The 23,827-nt window shown below is 37.3% G+C and overlaps 2 protein-coding genes across 2 annotated transcripts; both read left to right on the top strand.

Moving 5' to 3' along the window:
* Positions 1 to 11,250: 11,250 nt before the first annotated feature.
* On the top strand, positions 11,251 to 12,180 carry LOC122700343 (olfactory receptor 4A47-like). Its single transcript, XM_043913171.1, has one exon. The coding sequence runs from the start codon at positions 11,251 to 11,253 to the stop codon at positions 12,178 to 12,180; it is 930 nt and encodes a 309-aa protein (XP_043769106.1).
* A 9,821-nt stretch (positions 12,181 to 22,001) lies between these two features.
* Positions 22,002 to 22,931, top strand: LOC122700387 (olfactory receptor 4A47-like). Its single transcript, XM_043913253.1, has one exon. The coding sequence runs from the start codon at positions 22,002 to 22,004 to the stop codon at positions 22,929 to 22,931; it is 930 nt and encodes a 309-aa protein (XP_043769188.1).
* The last annotated feature ends 896 nt before the right edge of the window (positions 22,932 to 23,827 follow it).

The following is a 23,827-nucleotide window of genomic DNA, read 5'->3' as shown; positions in this document are numbered from 1 at the left end:
TTCTTGGCTGGAGAATCCCGTGGACAGAGGAGCCTGGTGGGCTAGAGTCCATGGGGTTGCAAAGAGTCAGACACGGCTGAGAAACTTCATTTTCACTTTATTTGTGGATTTTATATACATGTCTTTAATCTGATTCACTCAATTTTTTATTTTTATGAGAGAATTTTAAGCAAAAGAAATGATCTCTTTACATTGTATATATAGTTAATGTTTTCTGGCTATATGTTTTTAACTTTTTATCCTATGTATAATTATTTTTGCATGTAAATTTTTTGTAGTTTATATTAAATTAAAAAAATTGTATCTTGCTTAGGAAGAATTTTCTCATTTCATTTGTGCCAAAAGTTCTTCAATTTTTTTTGCATTTAATTTTTCAAGCATTTTTCATATCTTACATCTTATAATATTTGATTCATCTTGAATTTATTTGGGAGTTTAAATAGGGGTTGATTTTATTTGTTCTGTAAATTTTAGAATTTAAAAAAATATTCACATATTTATCTTTTTGCCATTGATTTGAAATTATGACTATTGTATTTTGAACTCCCAATGTATTTGGGTCCAATTCAAAACTTTAATCTTTTTCACTGATCTTTTTTTATGTACACATTGGCACATAATTGCTATGTTATCTAAGATATTTTGATGTGTGATGAATCTACCAGTTCCTTATTAGTATTATTTCTCAGAATTTTGCCTAAGCCTGTATATTTCTATTTCAAAATTATTAGAACTTAAATAATAAATTAAGTATAGGTAAGATAAAACTGTTTGAATTAAAGTTAGTTTAAAATTGTTAAAATAAATTTAAAATATGTTCAAAACTATTATTTTCATTAAGATTCCCATTGAGAAGATTAATTTAAGAAGAATTTATACATTTAGAGTATAAAAAAACTGTTATCCAGATAAGAATTGGTGTCTTCAGTTAACAAGTCACCTATTGTAACATTGGGTTGAACTTGCAGTTCCTGCCTGTGTTTCTAATCCCTTGTAGATAGCTGCTGTTATTTGGCTATGACACCTAAAATGCTACCTGACACTTGATTTAGGGGAAAAAAACATCTCTTTCAAGGAAGTTCAGGACTAAAATCACTGCTGAGCATCTTGTGCTGCTGAGATCTTCTTGCCATGTGCTGTGCTAAGCCACCTGAGTCCTATCTGACTCTTTGCAACTGTATGGACCGTGGCCCGCCAGGATTCTTTGTCCATGGGCTTTGCCAGGAAGACCATAGCCACAAAAAAAAAAAAAAAAAAAAGAAGGAAAGAAAGAAAAAGAAAAAAGACTAAAAAAAAACCTGTGTCAGGATGCAGTTTTAGAGATTTTTTTTCCAGAAATGCGAATATGTTTATTTTATTATGACTTATTACAACCCCAGGTGGCGCTAGTGATAAGGAAGCCACCTGCCAATGCAAGAGATACAAGAGACTTGGGTTTGCTCCCTGGTTGGGAAGATTCCCTGGAGCAGAAAGTGGCAACCCACTCCAGTATTCTTTTTTTTTAAAAATTAATTAATTTATTTATTTTACATTACAACATTGTATTGATTTTAACATATATTGACATGAATCCACCATGGGTGTACATGTGTTCCCCATCCTGAACCACCCTCCCACCTCCTTCCCCATCCTATCCCTCTGGGTCATCTCAGCACAACCAGCCCCGAGCATCCTGTATCATGCATCGAACCTGGACTGGTGATTCGTTTCACATATGATAATTTACATGTTTCAATGCCATTCTCCCATATCATCCCGCCCTCGCCCTCTCCCACAGAGTCCAAAAGACTGTTCAATACATTTGTGTCTCTCTTGCTGTCTCGCATACAGGGTTATCATTACCATCTTTCTAAATTCCATATATATGTGTTAGTATACTGTATTGGTGTTTTTCTTTCTGGCTTACTTCACTCTGTATATAATAGGCTCCAGTTTTATCCACCTCATTAAAACCGATTCAAATGCATTCTTTTTAATGGCTGAGTAATATTCTATTGTGTATATGTACCACTGATTTCTTATCCATTCATCTGCTGATGGACATCTAGATTGCTTCCATGTCCTGGCTATTATAAACAGTGCTGTGATGAACATTGGGGTACATGTGTCTCTTTCAATTCTGATTTCCTTGGTGTGTATACCCAGTAGCGGGATTGCTGGCAGTTCTATTTCCAGATTTTTAAGGAATCTCCACACTGTTCTCCATAGCGGCTGTACTAGTTTGCATTCCCACCAACAGTGTAAGAGGCTTCCCTTTTCTCCACACCCTCTCCAGCATTTATTGCTTGTAGACTTTTGGATAGCAGCCATCCTGACTGGCGTGTAATGGTACCTCACTGTGGTTTTGATTTGCATTTCTCTGATAATGAGTGATGTTGAGCACCTTTTCATGTGTTTGTTAGCCATCTGTATGTCTTCTTTGGAGAAATGCCTGCTTAGTTCTTTGGCCCACTTTTTGATTGGGTCTTTTATTTTTCTGAAATTGAGCTGCAGGAGTTGCTTGTATATTTTTGAGATTAATTTTTTGTCCATTGCTTCATTTGCTATTATTTTTTTACATTCTGAAGACTGTCTTTTCACCTTGCTTATAGTTTCCTTTGTTGTGCAGAAGCCTTTAATTTTAATTAGGTCCCATTTCTTTATTTTTGCTTTTATTTCCAATACTCTGGGAGGTGGATCATAGAGGACCCTGCTGTGGTTTATGTCAGAGAGTGTTTTGCCTATGTTTTCCTCGAGGGGATTTATAGTTTCTGGTCTTATATTTAGATCTTTAATCCATTTTGAGTGTATTTTTGTGTATGGTGTTAGAAAGTGTTCTAGTTTCATTCTTTTACAAGTGGTTGACCAGTTTTCCCAGCACCACTTGTTAAAGAGGTTGTCTTTTCTCCACTGTATATTCTTGCCTCCTTTGTCAAAGATAAGGTGTCCATAGGTGCATGGATTTATCTCTGGGCTTTCTATTTTGTTCCACTGATCTATATTTCTGTCTTTGTGCCAGTACCACATTGTCTTGATGACTGTGGCTTTGTAGTAGAGACTGAAGTCAGGCAGGTTGATTCCTCCAGTTCCATTCTTCTTTCTCAAGATTGCTTTGGCTATTCAAGGTTTTTTGCATTTCCATACAAATTGTGAAATTATTTGTTCTAGTTCTGTGAAAAATACCATTGGTAGCTTGATAGGGAGTGCGTTAAATCTATAGATTTCTTTCGATAGTATACTCATTTTCTCTGTATTGATTCTTCTGATCCAAGAACATAGTATATTTCTCCATCTATTTGTGTTCTCTTTGATTTTTTTATCAGTGTTTTATAGTTTTCTATATATGGGTCTTTTGTTTCTTTAGGTAGATTTATTCCTAAGTATTTTATTCTTTCATTGCAATGGTGAATGGAATTGTTTCCTTAATTTCTCTTTCTGTTTTCTCATTGTTAGTGCATAGGAATGCAAGGGATTTCTGTGTGTAATTTTATACCCTGCAACTTTACTGTATTCATTGATTAGCTCTAGTAATTTTCTGGTGGAGTCTTTAGGGTTTTCTATGTAGAGGATCATGTCATCTGCAAACAGAGAGAGTTTTACTTCTTTTCCTATCTGGATTCTTTTTATTTCTTTTTCTGCTCTGATTGCTGTGGCCAAAACATCCAAAACTATATTGAATAGTAGTGGTGAGTAGTGGGCAAAATTCCAACATATGGAGGCTGAACAACACGCTGCTGAATAACCAACAAATCACAGGAGAAATCAAAAAAGAAATCAAAATATGCATAGAAATGAATGAAAATTAAAACACAACAACCCAAAACCTATGGGACACTGTTAAAGCAGTGCTAAGGGGAAGGTTCATAGCAATACAGGCTTATCTGAAGAAACAAGAAAAAAGTCAAACAAATAACCTAATGCTACACCCAAAGCAACTTGAAAAGGAAGAAATTATGAACCCCAGGGTTAGTAGAAGGAAAGAAATATTAAAAAATTAGGGCAGAAATAAATGCAAAAGAAGCAAAAGAGACCATAGCAAAAATCAACAAAACCAAAAACTTCTTTGAGAAGGTGAATAAAATTGACAAACCATCAGGCAGACTCATCAAGAAACAAAGGGAGGAAAATCAAATCAACAAAATTAGAAATGAAAATGGAGAGATCACAACAGACAACACAGAAATACAAAGGATCATAAGAGACTATTATCAGCAACTACATGCAAATAAAATTTACAACTTGGAAGAAATGGACAAATTCTTAGAAAAGTACAACTTTCCAAAATTGAACCAGGAAGAAATAGAAAATCTCAACAGACCCATCACAAGCATGGAAATTGAAACTGCAATCAGAAATCTTCCAACAAACAAAAGCCCAGGACCAGATGGCTTCACACCTGAATTCTACCAAAAATTTAGAGAAGAACACCTATCCTACTCAAACTCTTCCAGAAAATTGCAGAAGAAGGTAAACTTCCAAACTCATTCAATGAGGGCACCATCACCTTAATACCAAAACCTGACAAAGATGCCACAAAAAAAGGAAACTATAGGCCAATATCACTGATGAACATAGATGCAAAAACCCTTAACAAAATTCTAGCAAACAGATCCAACAACATATTAAAAAGATCATGCATCATGACCAAGTCGGCTTTAACCCAGGGATAAAAGGATTCTTCAATATCCACAAATCAATCAATGTAATACAACACATTAACAAATTGAAAAATAAAAACCGCATCATTATCTCAATAGATGCAGAGAAAGCCTTTGACAAAATTCAACATCCATTTATGATAAAAACGCTCCAGAAAGTAGGAATAGAAGGAACATACCTCAACATAATAAAAGCTATATATGACAAACCCTCAGCAAACATTATCCTCAATGGTGAAAAATTGAAAGCATTTCCCTGAAAATCAGGAACAAGACAAGGGTGCCCACTCCAGTATTCTTGCCTGAAAAATTCCATGGACAGAGGAACCTGGCAGGTTACTCAAGTAGATTACATAATACTTGGATATTGACAATACACACTAGTATATTTAAAATAGATAATCAACAAGGACCTACTCTATAACATAGGTAACTCAATATTTTGTAATAACCTAACTGGAAAAAAAATTTGGTAAAATAGATACATATATATGTATAACTCAGTCCATTTGATTTAGACCTGACACTAACACATTGTGGATCAACTGTACTCTAATATAAAATTAAAAAAAAGAATTTAATTTAGTGGTTTTGCCATTGCATTGACATATTTACCTCTTAAACAAGTTACCCAAGTTTATCTGAAGCCAATGATATTTGCATATACTTTGGGCTATCGAGGTACAGTTTATGTTCCCTTTCATATTTCAATGAATGAAGTCACCTTAGTTTTTTTTTTTTTTTTTTTAATTTTTTTTCCTTTTAAGAAACTGACTTCATTTTTTTTTTTTGACATGGAATGCAACCCACTACAAGTATTCTTGCCTGGGGAGTCCCATGGACAGAGGAGCCTGGCGGGCTACAGTCCACGGGGTTGCAAAGAGTTAGACATGACTGAGCAACTAACACATACACCGTTTTATTTGTTTATTGGTTGCCCTGAGTCTCTGTTGCTGCACACGGGATTTCTATAGTTGTGGAGAGTGGGAGCTGTTCTCTAGTTGCGGTTGCATGGGCTTCTCACTTTGTGGCTTCTCTTGTTGAGGAGCACAGGCTCTAGGTGTACGGGCTTCAATAGTTGCAGCATGAAGGCTCCATAGTTGTGACTAAAAACTGTGAAAAGCTGCCTCTAGGGTGCCTGGGCTTCAGTAACTGCGGCACCGGGGCTCATTAGTTGTGGCTAGAGGACCCTGGAGTATGCAGACTTCGGTAGTTGTGGCTTGTGGGCTCTCTTAGTTGTACCACTCAGGCTCTAGAGCATGTGCTCAGTGGTTGTGGAGCGTGGCCTTAATTGCTCCACAGCATGTGGGATCTTCCCGGACCAGGGTTTGAACCTATGTCCCCTGCACTGGCAGGAGGCTTGCCATCCACTGCACCACCAGGGAAATCCCTTAGTTCTTACATTGATTTTGAAAATTGTGCTCATATGTGCATACAGAAGGTTGAGTGTCAAAGAGTTGATGCTTTTGAATTGTGGTGCTGGAGAAGACTCTTGGGAGTTCCTTGGGCAGCAAAGAGATCAAATTAGCCAATCCTAAAGGAAATCAACCCTGACTATTCATAGGAAGGACTGATGCTGAAGCTGGAGCTCCAATATTTTGGCCATCTGATACAAAGAGCCACCCATTGGAAAAGACCCTGATTCTGGGAAAGATTGAAGGCAGGAGGAGAAGGGGACACAGAGGATGAGACAGTTAGATAGAATCACGAACTCAGTGAGCATGACTTTGAGCAGACTCTGGGAGAATAAAAAAGGACAGGGAAGCCTGGTGTGCTGCAGTCCTGGGGTCAGCAAAGAGTTGGACATGGTTTAGTGAAACATACATAACAAAATTTACAATTTTAATCATTTTAAAGTGACACCTACTTGTTATGCAAACATTACCACTATCCATCTGTAAATTTTCCAACTTCCTAAACTGAAATTTCAGTTATTAAACAAAATTCTGCATATAAGCTCATGGAGCCCCAGGCAGCCTCCATTCTACTTTCTGTTTATGAATTTGACTGCTTTAAGTGCTTCATGTAAGTGAAATCATATGATAATTGCTTTTTTGTGATTACCTTTTTTATAACTTGTTATATTTTCCCCACTAAATACTCTTGGCACCCTTGTTGAAAATTATCTAAAGACATACACAAAGGTTTATTTCTAGGCTTTCTATTTTATTCCATGAGTCCATCGTCCATCTTTATTCAAATACTGGTGCTATGATTACCATCGCTTTGTATAATATGTTTTAAAGTCAGGAAGTATGAGACCCCCAGCTTTCTTCTTTTCAAGATTGTTTTGGCAACTTGGAGTCCTTGAGATTTCACATGAATTTTAGCATGGATTTTTCTGTTTCTGCAAAATCAGTTTTGCTATTTTGACCTGTAGATCACTTGAGGTAGTATTAACAACTTAATACTTTTAAATGTCCCAGATCATAAATGTCTTTTCGTATTTGTGTGTGTTCCATAATATCTCTCAGTAAGCTTTCGTAGTTTTCAGTTTACAGGATTTATCTCTTTGGTTCAGTTCAGTTCAATTCAGTCGCTCAGTCGTGTCCGACTCTTTGCGATCCCATGAATTGCAGAACGCCAGGCCTCCCTGTCCATCACCAACTCCCGGAGTTTACTCAAACTCATGCCCATTGAGTTGGTGATGCCATCCAGCCATCTCATCCTCTGTTGTCCCCTTCTCCTCCTGCCCCCAATCCCTTCCAGCATCAGGGTCTTTTCCAATGAGTCAACTCTTCGCATGAGGTGGCCAAAGTACTGGAGTTTCAGCTTCAGCATCAGTCCTTCCAATGAACACCCAGGACTGATCTCCTTCAGGATGGACTGGTTGGATCTCCTTGTAGTCCAAGGGACTCTCAAGAGTCTTCTCCAACACCACAGTTCAAAAGCATCAATTTTTCAGTGCTCAGCTTTCTTCACAGTCCAACTCTCACATCCATACATGACCACTGGAAAAACCATAGCCTTGACCAGACGGACCTTTGTTGGCAAAGTAATGTCTCTGCTTTTTAATATGCTATCTAGGTTGGTCATAACTTTCCTTCCAAGGAGTAAACGTCTTTTAATTTCATGGCTGCAGTCACCATCTGCAGTGATTTTGGAGCCCCCAAAAATAAAGTCTGACACTGTTTCCACTGTCTCCCCATCTATTTCCCATGAGGTGATGTGACCAGATGCCATGATCTTAGTTTTCTGAACGTTGAGCTTTAAGCCAACTTTTTCACTCTCCTCTTTCCCTTTCATCAAGAGGCTTTTTAGTTCCTCTTCGCTCTCTGCCATAAGGGTGGTATCATCTGCATATCTGAGGTTATTGATATATATTCCAGCTTGTGCTTCTTCCAGCCCAGCATTTCTCATGATGTACTCTGTATATAAGTTAAATAAGCAGGGTGACAATATATAGCCTTGACATACTCCTTTTCCTATTTGGAACCAGTCTGTTGTTCCATGTCCAGTTCTAACTGTTGCTTCCTGACCTGCATACAGGTTTCTCAAGAGGCAGGTCAGGTGGTCTGGTAAATATTTTATTCTTTTTTCATGCTTTTGTACATGGAATTACTTTCTTAATTTTTCCTTGAGTTGCTAGTTACACATAGAAATTCAACATCATTTCATAAAAAACTCCCAACAAATTGGAAATAGAAGGAATGTACCTTGACATAAGCAAGTCTATATATAACATATCTATAGTTAACATCATCCTCAACATAGAAAGGTTGAAATCTTCCCCATTAAAGTCTAGAATAAGACAAGAGGGCACACTCTCACAAGTCCTTTTATAACATAGCACTGCCAGAAAAATTCCTGTGAAAAGTTTATATTTTTCTAAATATAGGTCCTGTCATCTCTGGTGACAGGAGATAATTTTATTAATTTTTATTTAGTATTACTTTCTGGAACAGTGCTTCTAATGACAGTCACTTCTTACCTTTCAATCACAGCTTAAAGATAACCTTTTAAGGGACTTCTCCTATTATATTATCCACAGTAGAATTCTCCCTCTTCTTTTCTGTCTCATTATTCTATTTTTTATCTTATAAGCCCCAAATAAGACTATAATTACTTTATTAAATGTCTCCTTCTTTATTTTCTGACCTATTATAATGTCCATGCAGAAAAAAAAAATTTTGACGTGATTTTCCCTCTGGTTTTATTAAGTGCTGTGTCCTAGCTCATAGCACAGTTGCTGGCATAAGAGATGTGCCCTAACTTTTAAAAACAATTAATAATTGGAAAAATCATTAGTTGTTACATCTAAAACTTTAAAATATTTAATTTTATTTTTAGTATAATTTTATTTATTTAACCAAATTTTAACGTGATTAAATCTATTATTGAATAAAGAGAAAGATATTCTTTCCATGGCAGGGGAGAATACATTAAGTCTCCTAAGTCATGTCCGATTCTTTTGCCACCTCATGGACTGTAGCTTGCCAGGCTCCTCTGTCCATGAGATTTCCCAGGCAAGGATACTGGAACAGGTAGCTATTTCCTTCTCCAGGGGATCTTTCCAACCCAGGGATCAAACCTGCATCTTATGCATTGGCAAGTCAATTCTTCACCACTGAGCCATCAGGAAAGCCCCTATAGATGTTCCTTAAAACCTTTGTGGAAAATCCCAGTGAATTAGTTAAATAAGAATCAGCCTTGGACACATTCCAAGACTCAGTGATAATTGCAGCTGGAAGGGATGAAATAGCCTGTGATCTTCACCCCTAATAGGAAGAAGATGCTATTAGCTTAGTACCTGGCATAACAATTTCAGGGGCTCCTTTCTTAGACTTATAGCATGATTTAAAAAGTATCATGGGAATGTCTTTCAAAATTTCAGTCAACGAGTCTGGTCATGTTAATATGACAGAGTGAAAAGAACTGAACAGTCAAATGCTATTTTTATTTTTGAAGTTAGGAGGAAAGAAGTTACTTGTGAAAAATTTCCCTGCCAAATAACTAGTTAATTTCTTCTATGTATATGTAGGATTTGCTTGTCATTTTGATATATTTCCTAATGCAATAAACGTGTTTATCAGTGTGTGCACCATGGAATTCCTTTCAAATAATCTACACTGCACATAAAAATGATCTGAATAGTCAGAAGACTCCATGAAACAAATGGACAGACAGTCAAATAAACTATATGCTCAAGTAATAAGGCAGTCTTTTGCCCTCTGTTGTCAAACTAGAAGAAAAATAATTCCAAGTGTTTATAAGTAACTTCAAGTTATTCTTCAGGTTCTGAATAAGCGTCCAGAAGGTAAGACTGATATTAAATACTGGGAACCAGGCTCACAGTTGTGAGGCTTTCTTTGTTATGTAAGAGTAAATTACTTAGAGTAAATCAAACTTAGATTCAATTCTAAGTATACCACTTACAAATGTGTACTTGAGAAAATGAATTAGATATTCTGAGCCTTGATTTCTTCACTTCTGAAACAAGGATTACAGTTCTTGCTACTGTAAATATTAAATGTGTTGCATTAAACTATGAGTGAGTGATTGGAATATACTGTAGGAGTTTGGAGAAGTAGAGTGATGTTATCAGAATAAGATTAAAAAGGACAGTTTGATGCTCCAGGAGAACTGACTTTTGAGGCCAATATAAATGTGGAAAGACTTAGTAGGAGGCTATTATGGTGGACCTGGAAGAAATTAAGTAGGGAATGATCAAATCTGTGATATAGTAGAGTTAGTAGGATTTATTTAAATTTTCTGAGAGTAACAAATGAGTAAAAAACACTAAAAATTTTTTCTGAACAATAACATTGAAAACTATATTATTTAATGAGATAAATAAGGAATGCATCTTTAAATTTTGTTTAGAAAATGCTCATGTTTATTGTGGAAAATTCAGAACTTAGTTTTACAAATAGTAAATTGCTATTCAATTTGATTTCAAAATTAGAGATGTTGCAAATAAACATTTGAAATTTAGGGGAAAGATGGGGGTTGGAGACGCAAAATTAGACTGCTGCAGTCCAACTTATTGGTCAGAAAAGGGAAATATGCACCTAAAGACATAAGAAGTGTCAGTGAGGTTAGAGACAGTTCAGGACAAGGATCTTCTATTCACTCATTCATCTACCCGTATTGATTACGTGTATTACCTTAAGTGTGTCTCATATATCATACATCGTGTCTATAAGTGCTACACCTTTTCATGGCTTTCTCTTCCTATTTCTCTATACTTTCAATTCTTTTATACACTCAGCTCAAGTGCTGCTTCCTCTTGAAAGTCTTCTGTGGTACCCATTTGGTGCATTCCTATATTCTGACTCTTCAGCACTGTGTGAATTTAATGGAACTTAATACATGTGTCTGGAATTGCTTGCTTTTTCATTCTGTGTCATATCACTGAGGTTAAAACAAACAAACAAAAAAAAAAAACAGAAAAAAGAACTATGCCTTATTCAATTTGGTAATCAAAATGTCTATGATACATTAGACACAAATAGATGTTCTATAAACGCTCTTCCAATGAATGGATAAATAAAAGATTATTCTTATACATTTGAGCACTTTTCCCCCTTTAAGTGTTTCCCCCCCTTGTTTTTTTTTTTTTTTTTTTAGGTAAACTGCTTTAATATGTGAAGTCAGCTCCTGTCCAGATTAGATGGAATCAAGAAATAATGTAACCTACTTTGTCCTTCTGGGTCTCACACAGAATCCAAAGGAGCAGAAAGTCCTTTTTGTTTTGTTCCTGTTCATATATCTCTTGACTCTGGTGGGCAACCTTCTTATTATAGTGACTATAGCTGTCAGTAAGACCCTGAACTCACCGATGTACTTTTTTCTTGCTAGCTTATCATGTATGGATGTCACTTACTCCACTTCTATCACTCCCAGATTGATTTCAGAGTTATTATTTGGGGGAAAAAGCATATCCTTTGACTCCTGTATGACTCAGCTGTTTACGGAGCACTTTTTTGCTGGATCAGGGGTCTTCCTTCTGCTGGTGATGGCCTATGACCGCTATGTGGCCATCTGTAAGCCCTTGCATTATCTGGTGATCATGAGGCAGAGGGTGTGTGTTGTGTTGCTGGTGGTGTCCTGGGTTGGAGGTTTTCTGCACTCAGTGATTCAACTCAGCACTGTTTATGGGCTCCCATTCTGTGGCCCCAATGTCATTGATCACTATATGTGTGACATGTATCCGTTATTGGAACTTGTCTGTGCTGACACCTATATCATCGGCATCTTAGTGTTGGCCAATGGAGGACTGATCTGCACTCTTGTGTTTCTGCTCTTACTCGTGTCCTACGGAGTCATCCTACACTCTCTGAAGAACCTGAGTCAGGAAGGGAGGCGGAAAGCCCTCCAGACCTGTGGTTCCCACATCACCGTGGTTGTCTGCTTCTTTGTTCCCTGCATTTTCATGTATGCAAGACCTGCTAAGACCTTCCCCACTGACAAATCTGTGAGTGTGTTTTATACAATCATAACCCCCATGCTGAACCCATTAATCTACAGTCTAAGAAATTCTGAGTTGACTAATGCTATGAAGAAGCTGTGGAGAAGAAACATCATATCTCATATTAAATAAATGCATCATCTACCATGAAGTGAGTCATTTGACAGCAGGTTCCATTTCCTTAGAATGCAGAAGTCATTTTAAAATTTGATTTTGATTTAAAATTTTTTCTTTAAAAAGAAAAAATTCTCTGTCTTCAAAGAGTTTATGATAATTTCAATTAAAGATTACAATTATACAGCTGTGCTATTAATAACAGTTTCCTCCATACTAGAATGTAAGGCCCATAATTACTTCTTTATCACTGTACCTAGAAATGTGTAATGCCTGCATGGTAAGGAGTTAATAATAAATAATGATTAAGTGGGAAAAGTATTATACAGTAACACTGATTTTTAATCAGTTTATGCATTTAGCTTTTTTACTCTTTTTCAGAGACAAGATAATTTTTATTTAGCATCTTGTAATTTAAGTAAACTTTTTAATTTTTACAATTTAAAATATTTAATTCTATATATTACTTGTTAATATATTTCAGTTGCATTATACCCAAATTTTTTACTTTAATACTGTTAGTGTTCACAAGAAAATTGAAGTAAAATAGGTAATAATAAACAACATAAATAAAACCAAATAATATGGGGTGAAGTGTCAAACAAATTTCTCCTTTTTCTCTCAATATTTTCCAATCTTCACTCTAAGAGGTAGAATCTAATTTTTTTTCTTAATTTTCATTTAGTAAAAATATTTGCAAATGCCAGTTTATTTGCCATATATATATTTGCTTTTTCTATGTATATCACACTTGCTTTTACTATGCCACGTCTTAAAGATATTTCAATACCAGCTCAAACATATCCCTTAACTTTCTCATATTTCACAATGCTTCTTATAAATTTATATTAAAATTCATATGCCCATTCCTTTTCATGTGCTTTTAAACTTTTTTATGACAGTTTTCAAATAAATATGTTTTTGAATATGTGCAAATATGATTTCCTAGGCATAAAATTGTTGTTTTGATATTTGAATGAATGATGAGGTAACATATGCATTTAAAATGTTGATACTGATAGTTATTAATAAACTATTTTTCTGGAGGTTGTATAACAACTACAGTCTTGTCCACTGTCAGTGAGAATTCATTTGTCCATATTTTCGAGACCAGTATCTGATAAATAGTTATAACAACTGATTTAAGTTATGTTTATACTTTGCTACCCTCTTGATATAATTTAACTGGGCAACATTCAATACATTTAACTTGAGTTGTAATTATTTTTTGGTGGATATTTTATATGTGTGTCTTACTTCATTCAATATTTTATTTTTATGAGATCATATATTAAAGAAATGATCTCTTTTATATTGTATATATAATTAATATTTTCTGGTTGTATGTTCTTAAATTTTTATCCTATGTAGAGTGCTTTTTGTATGTAATATTTTTATAGTTTATATTCAGTTTTTTTGTATATTGCTTAAGAAGAATTTTCTCATTTCATTTGTGACACTTCTTCAATTTTTTTTTAGTATTTAATTTTTAAAACATTTTTGATATCATATGGAAACTTTTGACTTGTCTTGAATTAATTTTGCTGTAGGAGATAAATATTGATTCAATTTTTAGTTGTTTCTCTAAATTTTAGGTTTCTTTTAAATGGTCATGTAAATATCTTTTTGCCATTGATGTAAAATCCTGACTATTGTATCCTGAAGTCCTATGTATTTGGATCTAATTCAAGACGCAATTCTTTTTCATTGATCTCTTTACTCATGTGCAGATTGGCACATAATATAATTGCCATGATATATAACACATTTTGATAAGTAAAGAGACTAGCAGTCCTTCATTACTATTCTTTTTCAGAGGTATGCCTAGGCTTGTATATCTCTGTTCCAAATTATTACAAATAAAATAAAAAATTGAATATAAATAAGATTAATAATATAGTTTAAAATACTGCTGCTGCTAAGTCGCTTCACTCATGTCCGACTCTGTGCAGCCCCATAGACGGCAGCCCACCAGACTCCCCTGTCCCTTGGGTTCTCCAGGCAAGAATACTGGAGTGGGTTGCCATTCCCTTCTCCAATGCATGAAAGTGAAAAGTGAAAGTGAAGTTGCTCAGTCGTGCCTAACTCTTAGTGACACCATGGACTGCAGCCTACCAGGCTCCTCCCTCCATGGGATTCTCCAGGCAAGAGTACTGGAGTGGGTTGCCATTGCCTCCTCGGAGTTTAAAATGAAGTTAAAATAAATTTAAAATAGTTTAGTCACAAAATAATATTCAGTTATTAATTTCAATAAGATTCACTTTAAGAAGGGTCGTTTTAGAGGAGTTGATGTCTTCAGGGTATAAACTGTGACCCAGGTATGAAAAGATGTTGTCAGTGAAAAGTCACCTTTTGTAAATTTGGGCAAAGCAGGAATTACAGTTCCTGCTTGTATTTCTGTCCCTTGTGGACATCTGCTGTTCTTCGTCTATGACATCTGAAATACCAATTGACACTTGCTGTAAGAAAAAAATCATCTCCTTCAGGAAGTCCAGGACTAGTGTCTTTGCTGAGCATCTTTCGTTCCTGAGATCTTCCTGTCCATACTGGCAGCCAGTGAGCACTATGTGACCATCTGCAAAACCCGGTCCTGTGAAACCATCATGAGTGACAGGGATGTGGCTTCCTTTTTTAAGTAACAGGAATGGGAAGGCTGTACTTAAAACCACACAGGTCTTCATAGTGTGGCTGCCTGTCTGTGGTTCAATGTCAAAGACCATTCTTGTGTGCCTTAAACCCTTTGTTGAAACTTGTCTGCATGGAATTCACATCCTTGAACTCTGTTGATGCCAATCATTGGTTCATTTATCCATTAAAATATTTTCCCTTGTTGGTCTCTTATGTGGTCATCTTGTCCTCCCTAGAGACATAGCTTGGAGGGGAGATGCAAAGTTCTCTCCACCTGTGTCTCTCACATCACTATGGTCATCTTAGTTTTCATGCCCTGCTTATTTGTGTATTTGTATCCAAGGCTTGGGTACATTTTATATCATGATAAGGCCTTTGTTAAACTTCTTAAACTTCAAGCTCAGAAATTTAGACGTGAAAATGCTATGAGGAAGTTCTGGGATGATAAAGTGACTTTGGGAAATAATCATAACAATAAAAAGTGAGTTTGTCTTTAAAATGGAAAAGAGAAAACACAATTTTTATTTTATTTTTTAATATATTTATTTATTTTAATTGATAGCTAATTACTTTACAGTATTGTAGTGGTTTTTGCCATACCTTGACATGAATCAGCCATGGGTGTACATGTGTTCCCCATCCTGAACACCCTCCCACCTCCCTCCCCATCCCATCCCTCAGGGTCATCCCAGTGCACCAGCCCTGAGCACCCTGTCTCATGCATCGAACCTAGACTGATGATCTATTTCACATATGATGATATACATGTTTCAAAGCTATTCTCTCAAATCATCCCACCCTCGCCTTCTCCCACAGAGTCCAAAAGTCTGTTCTTTACATCTGCATCTCTTTTGCTGTCTTGCATATAGGGTCATTGTTACCATCTTTCTAAATTCCAATATATTGGATTGGTGTCAATATATTGTATTGGTGTTTTTGTTTCTGGCTTACTTCACTCTGTATAATAGCCTCCAGTTTCATCCATCTCATTAGAACTGATTCAAATGCACTCTTTTTAATAGCTGAGTACTATTATATTGTGTATACGTACCACAGCTTTCTTATCCATTTGTCTGTCAGTGGACATCTAGGTTGCTTCCATGTCCTAGCTATTGTAAACAGTGCTGTGATGAATATTGGTGTACATGCGTCTCTTTCAATTCTGATTTCCTCTGTGTGTATGCCCAGCAGTGGGATTGCTAGGTCATATGGCAGTTCTATTTCCAGTTTTTTAAGGAATCTCCAGACTATTCTCCATAGTGGCTGTACTAGTTTGCATTCCCACCAACAGTGTAAGAGGGTTCCCTTTTCTCCACACCCTCTCCAGCATTTATTGCTGGTAGACTTTTGGATAGCAGCCATTCTGACCGGCTTGAGATGGTACCTCATTGTGGTTTTGATTTGCATTTCTCTGACAATAAGCGATGCTGAACATCTTTTCATGTGTTTGTTAGCCATCTGTATGTCTTCTTTGGAGAAATGTCTGCTTAGCTCTTTGGCCCATTTTGTGATAGGGTCGTTTATTTTTCTGGTATGGAGCTGCATGAACTGCTTGTATATTTTTGAGATTAATTCTTTGTCAGTTGCTTCGTTTGCTATTCTTTTTTTCCCATTCTGAAGACTGTCTTTTCACCTTGCTTATAGTTTCCTTCATTGTGCAAAACCTTTTAAATTTAATTAGGTCCCATTTGTTTATTTTTGCCTTTATTTCCATTACTCTGGGAGGTGAGTTATAGAGGATCCTGCTGTGGTTTATGTCAGAGATTTTTTTGCCTATGTTTCCTCTAGGAGTTTTATAGTTTCTGGTCTTACATTTATGTTTTTAATCCATTTTGAGTTTATTTTTGTGTATGGTGTTAGAAAGTGTTCTAGTTTCATTCTTTTACAAGTGGTTGACCAGTTTTCCCAGCACCACTTGTTAAAGCAATTGTCTTTTCTCCATTGTATAGTCTTGCCTCCTTTGTCAAAGATAAGGTGCCCATAGGTGTGTGGATTTATCTCTGGGCTTTCTATTTTATTCCATTGATCTATATGAGAAAATGCAATTTGATGATTGAAGACAACTCTACACTACTTAAAAGCATGTTGATTTTGACATATAGGCACATAGAGGCAAGTTCCAAATAGAGAGTTATTTACCATTATACAATTATATTTAGTTTTATGTATTACCCATTTGGTAGTTAACTTTTATTTACTGTCAGAATTAGTTAGGATTTGGAAATTCCCTGCCAGTCCAGAGGTTGGGACTACACACTTTCATTGCCAAGGGCCTATGTTCAGCCCCTGATAGAAGAACTAGAATCACTCAAGATTACCCACACAGCCACACACATAAAAAGACACACCAAAACAAACAAACAGACAGACAAAAAACCTAGGCAAGGAATATTGAAAAAAAATAGTTTGTTATAATACAGTTCTAAAAATTTTTTGAAATGCAAATGTTTACTATGACTCATTACAGTTTCTATTTAAGTCATCACGCTTCCATGTAGCATAATTATTATCTGCCACTCTGAGCGTAAACCCATCTCACCCAGTGTTTCATCAGTCACTTTGGTGTCTCTGCAGAGTGGAGTTGAAGTCCAATCTGTGGTGTGTAATCTGAGTGTACATTCATACTGCTTTGTAGGGAAGGAAGTTTCAGATTATAAAATGCCCTCTTCCCCTGAATAACCAGTCAATCTGAACTATTCTGGAGGAGCACAAAATACTTCAAAAATGTTTGCTATCTTGCACCTAAAATCTGATTTTGAGACTTCAAACTCTCCCTTTATCTTATCTGCTTTGTTTATTGGTGAATCCTGAGTACTTAGAACAATGCCTGGCCTATGGTAGATACTCAATGTTGGTTGAGTTGAATATGTAATGCTACCGGAGTTTACCCAAACCCATGTCCACTGAGTCGGTGATGCCATCCACATCTCATCCTCTGTCATCCCTTCTCCTCCTGCCCTCAATCTTTCCCAGCATCAGGCTCTTTTCAAATGATTCAGCTCTCAGCATGAGGTGGCCAAAAGATTGGAGTTTCAGCTTCAACATCAGTCCTTCCAATGAACACCCAGGACTGATCTCCTTTAGGATGGACTGGTTGGATCTCCTTGCAGTCCAAGGGACTCTCAAGAGTCTTCTCCAACACCACAGTTCAAAACATCAATTCTTCAGCACTCAGCTTTCTTTATAGTCCAACTCTCACATCCAAACATGACCACTGGAAAAACCATAACCTTGACTAGATGGACATTTGTTGACAAATAATCTCTGCTTTTTAATATGCTGTCTAGGTTGGCCATAACTTTTCTTTCAAGGGGCAAGCGTCCTTTAATTTCTTGGCTGCAGTCACCATCTGCAGTGATTTTGTAGCCAGAAAAATAAAGTCAGCCATTGTTTCCACTGTTTCCCCATCTATTTGCCATGAAGTGATGGGACCACATACCATGATCTTAGTTTTCTGAATGTTGAGCTTTAAGCCAACTTTTTCACTCTCCTCTCTCACTTTTATCAAGAGGTTCTTCAGTACTTCTTCACTTTCTGCCATAAGGGTGGTGTCATCTGCATATCTGAATTATTGATATTTCTCCCGGCAATCTTGATTCCAGTTTGTGCTTCTTCCAGCCCAGCGTTTCTCATGATGTACTCTGCATATAAGTTAAATAAGCAGGGTGACAATATACAGCCTTGATGTACTTCTTTTCCTATTTGGAACCAGTCTGTTGTTCTAACTGTTGCTTCCTGACCTGCATGCAGGTTTCTCAAGAGGTAGGTCAGGTGGTCTGGTATTCCTATCTCTTTCAGAATTTTCCACAGTTTATTGTGATCCACACAGTCAAAGGCTTTGGCATAGTCAATAAAGCCAAAATAGATGTTTTTCTGGAACTCTTTTGCTTTTTCGATGAACCCCCTATAGATGTTCTTGAAATCCTTTGAGGAAAATCCCAGTGAATTAATTAAACAAGAATCAGCCTTGGACACATTCCAAGACCCAGTGATAATTGCAGCTGGAAGGGATGAAATAGCCCGTGATCTTCACCCCTAATAGGGAGAAAATGTTATTCACTTAGTAGCTGCCATAAAAATTTCAGGAGGTCCTTTCTTAGACTTATAGCATGACTTAAAAAGAGCCACAGGAATGTTTTTCAAAATCTCAACTAGTTTGGTCATGTTAATATGACAGAGTGAAAAGAACTGAACAGTCAAATGCTATTTGTATTTTTGAAGTTAGGAGGAAAGAAGTTACTTGTGAAAAATTTCCCTGCCAAATAACTAGTTGATCCCTTCTATGTATATGTAGTATTGGCTGGTCATTTTGATATATTTCCTAATGCAATAAACTTGTTTTGCAGGGTGTGCACCATGGAATTGCTTTCAAATAATCTACATTGCAGTTAAAAATGACCTGAATAATCAGAAGACTCCATGAAGTAAATGGACGGACAGTCAAATAAACTATATGCTCAAGTAATAAAGTGGCCTTTTGTCCTGTTTGTCAAACTGGATGAAAAATAATTCCAAGTGTTGATGAGTAACTTCAAGATATTCTTCAGGTTCTGAACAAGCCTCCAGAAGGTAAGACTAACATTAAATAGTGGGAACCAAGCTCACAGTTGTGAGACCTTCTTTCTTATATAAGAAAATAAATTACTTTAAAATCAACCAAACAAAATCAATTCTAGGTATATGACTTAAAAATGTGTACTTGAGAAAATGAATTAGATATTCTGAACCTTAAGTTCTTTACTTATGAACTAAGGATTACAGTTCTTGCTACTGGAAATAATAAATGTGTTATATTAAACTATGAGTGAGTGATTGGAACATACTGTAGGAGTCTGGAGAAGTAGAGTGATGGTTTCAGAAGAAGGTTAAGAAGGACAGTTTGGGCTGCAGCAGAGAACTGACTTTTGAGGCCAGTATAAATGGGGAGAGACAGCAGGAAGCTGTTACCGTGGAACAAGAAGAGATTACGAAGTAGGGAATGATCAGATTTGTGATATATTCTGAAAGTAGAGTTAGTAGGATTTATGTACGTTTCATGAGAGTGACAAATGAGTAAAGAGCACTGAAATTTTGTTTCTGAACACTAACATGAAAATTATAGTATTTAATGAGATAAATAAGGAATGCTCTTCAAATTTTATTTAGAAAATGCACATGTTTATTGTGGAAAGTTTAGAAGTTATGTTTTATAAATATCAAAGTGCTATTCAGTTGGGTTTCAAAACTAGAGATATTGCAAATAAACATTTGAAATTTAGGGGAAAGGTAAGGACTGGAGATACAAAATTAGACTTCTGCGTTCTAATTTATTGATCGACAAAGGGAAATATCCACCTACAGACCAAGGCAGTGTCAGTGAGGTCAGAGACAGTTCAGGATGAGGGACTCATCTATTCACACGTTCATCTGCCCGCCCTGACAGTGTGTGTTACCCTGAGTGTCTCATCTGCCCACCCTGACAGTGTGTGTTACCCTGAGTGTCTCATCTGCCCGCCCTGACAGTGTGTGTTACCCTGAGTGTCTCATCTGCCCGCCCTGACAGTGTGTGTTACCCTGAGTGTCTCATCTGCCCGCCCTGACAGTGTGTGTTACCCTGAGTGTCTCATCTGCCCGCCCTGACAGTGTGTGTTACCCTGAGTGTCTCATCTGCCCGCCCTGACAGTGTGTGTTACCCTGAGTGTCTCATCTGCCCGCCCTGACAGTGTGTGTTACCCTGAGTGTCTCATCTGCCCGCCCTGACAGTGTGTGTTACCCTGAGTGTCTCATCTGCCCGCCCTGACAGTGTGTGTTACCCTGAGTGTCTCATCTGCCCGCCCTGACAGTGTGTGTTACCCTGAGTGTCTCATCTGCCCGCCCTGACAGTGTGTGTTACCCTGAGTGTTTCATCTGCCCGCCTGATAGTGTGTGTTACCCTGAGTGCTTCATCTGCCCACCCTGATAGTGTGTGTTACCCTGAGTGCTTCATCTGCCCACCCTGATAGTGTGTGTTACCCTGAGTGTCTCATCTGCCCACCCTGACAGTGTGTGTGTTACCCTGAGTGTCTCATCTGCCCGCCCTGATAGTGTGTGTTACCTTGAGTGTTTCATCTGCCCGCCCTGATAGTGTGTGTTACCTTGAGTGTTTCATCTACCCACCCTGACAGTGTGTGTTACCTTGAGTGTTTCATCTGCCCACCCTGACAGTGTGTGTTACCTTGAGTGTTTCATCTGCCCGCCCTGATAGTGTGTGTTACCCTGAGTGTTTCATCTGCCCGCCCTGATAGTGTGTGTTACCTTGAGTGTTTCATCTGCCCACCCTGACAGTGTGTGTTACCCTGAGTGTTTCATCTGCCCACCCTGACAGTGTGTGTGTTACCCTGAGTGTCTCATCTGCCCGCCCTGACAGTGTGTGTTACCTTGAGTGTTTCATCTGCCCACCCTGACAGTGTGTGTTACCTTGAGTGTTTCATCTGCCCACCCTGACAGTGTGTGTTACCTTGAGTGTTTCATCTGCCCGCCCTGATAGTGTGTGTTACCCTGAGTGTTTCATCTGCCCGCCCTGATAGTGTGTGTTACCTTGAGTGTTTCATCTGCCCACCCTGATAGTGTGTGTTACCCTGAGTGTTTCATCTGCCCACCCTGACAGTGTGTGTGTTACCCTGAGTGTCTCATCTGCCCTCCCTGATAGTGCGTGTTACCCTGAGTGTTTCATCTGCCCGCCCTGACAGTGCGTGTTACCCTGAGTGTCTCATGCATTATACTTTGTGTCTTTATAAATGCTGCCCCTCTTCATGGCTTTCTTTATTTCTTTATACTTTCAATTATTTTTTACCCTCAGCTGAAGCATTACTTCCGCTTGAAAGTCTTCTGTGATACTCACTTGATATACTCCTATATTCTAACTCCTCAGCACTGTGTGAATTTAATGTGTGAATTTAACCTCATACAGGTGTCAGGAATTGTTTGTTTTTATTGGTTCTGTGTCATATCACTGAGGTTAAACAACGAAGAAACAAAAAACAACTAAGCCTTATTCAACTTGGTAATCAAAATTTCTATGACACATTAGACACAAATAGATGTTCTGTTGACGTTCTTCCAATGAATGAATAAATTAAAAAATTCTTATACATTTGAGCATTTTCACCCTTTAAGTGTTATCCCGCTTGTTTTTTTTTTTTTTTTTTAAGTAAACTGCTTTAATATGTGAAGTCAGCTCCTGTCCAGATTAGATGGAATCAAGAAATAATGTAACCTACTTTGTCCTTCTGGGTCTCACACAGAATCCAAAGGAGCAGAAAGTCCTTTTTGTTTTGTTCCTGTTCATCTACCTTTTGACTCTGGTGGGCAACCTTCTTATTATAGTGACTATAGCTGTCAGTGAGACTCTGAACTCACCGATGTACTTTTTTCTTGGTAGCTTATCATGTATGGATGTCACTTACTCCACTTCTATCACTCCCAGATTGATTTCAGAGTTGTTATTTGGGGGAAAAAACATATCCTTTGACTCCTGTATGACCCAACTGTTTGCAGAGCACCTTTTTGCTGGATCCGGGATCTTCCTTCTGCTGGTGATGGCCTATGACCGCTATGTGGCCATCTGTAAGCCCTTGCATTATCTGGTGATCATGAGGCAGAGGGTTTGCGTTGTGCTGCTGGCGGTGTCCTGGGTTGGAGGTTTTCTGCACTCTATTATTCAACTTAGCACTATTTCTTGGCTCCCATTCTGTGGCCCCAATGTCATTGATCACTATATGTGTGACATGTATCCATTATTGGAACTCGTCTGTACTGACACCTATATCATCGGCATCTTAGTGTTGGCCAATGGAGGACTGATCTGCACTCTTGTGTTTCTGCTGTTACTCGTCTCCTACGGAGTCATCCTGCACTCTCTGAAGAACCTGAGTCAGGAAGGGAGGCGGAAAACCCTCCAGACCTGTGGTTCCCACATCACTGTGGTTGTCTGCTTCTTTGTTCCCTGCATTTTCATGTATGTCAGACCTGCTAAGACGTTCCCCCTTGACAAATTATTGAGCGTGTTTTTCACCGTCATAACACCCATGCTGAACCCATTAATCTACAGTCTAAGAAGTTCTGAGCTAACTTATGCTATGAAGAAGCTGTGGAGAAGAAACATCATATCTCATATTAAATAAGTGCACCATCTACCATGAAGTGAGTCATTTGACAGCAGGTTCCATTTCCTTAGAGTGCAGAAGTTATTTTAAAATTTGATTCTGATTTTAAATTTTTTCTTTAAAAGGAAAAAAATCCTCTTTCTTCAAAGAGTTTATGATCATTGCAATTAAAGATCATTATTATACAGCCGTGCTATTAATAACAGTTTGCTCCATACAAAGTCCTCCCCACCCGTGTCTCCCATCACTGTGGTCATCTTAATGTTTGTGCCTTGCTTATTTGTGCATTTGTATGGAAGCCTTGGGTATATTTTATATCATAATAAGTCCCTTGTTAAACTTACACTTCACCCTCAGAAATTTGGATGTGAAAATGCTATGAGGAAGTTCTGGGATGAAAAAATGACCCTAGGCAAAGATCATAGTAATAAAAAGTGAGTTTGTCTTTAAAATGGGAAAAGAGAAAATAGAATTTTATGATTGAAGACAACCGCACACTACTTAACAAAAGCATGCTGATTTTGACATATAGCTACTCAGAGGCGAGTTCCAGATAGAGAATTATTTGCCATTATAAAATTGTACTTAGTTTTATGTATTACCCAGTTGGTAGCTAAATTTTATTTACTGTCAGAATTAGAATTTGGAAATTCCCTGCCAGTCCAAAAGTTGGGACTACATACTTTCATTGCCAAGGGCCTGTGTTCAGTCCCTGCTAGGAGAACTAGAATCCCACAGGCTATACCAAATAGCCACACACATAAACACCACACCAATAATAAACAAACAAACAAAAAACCTAGGCACGGAATATTGAAAAAAAGAGTTTGCGATAATACAGTTCTAAAACTTTTTGAAATGCAAATGTTTATTTACTGTGACTCATTACAGTTTCGATTTAAGTCATCACGTTT

The sequence above is a fragment of the Cervus elaphus genome, chromosome 1 (assembly GCF_910594005.1).
Source record: "Cervus elaphus chromosome 1, mCerEla1.1, whole genome shotgun sequence".
NCBI classification, from domain to species: domain Eukaryota; kingdom Metazoa; phylum Chordata; class Mammalia; order Artiodactyla; family Cervidae; genus Cervus; species Cervus elaphus.
Note: the sequence above shows the minus strand (reverse complement) of the source record. Positions and strands in the feature narration are given on the sequence as shown.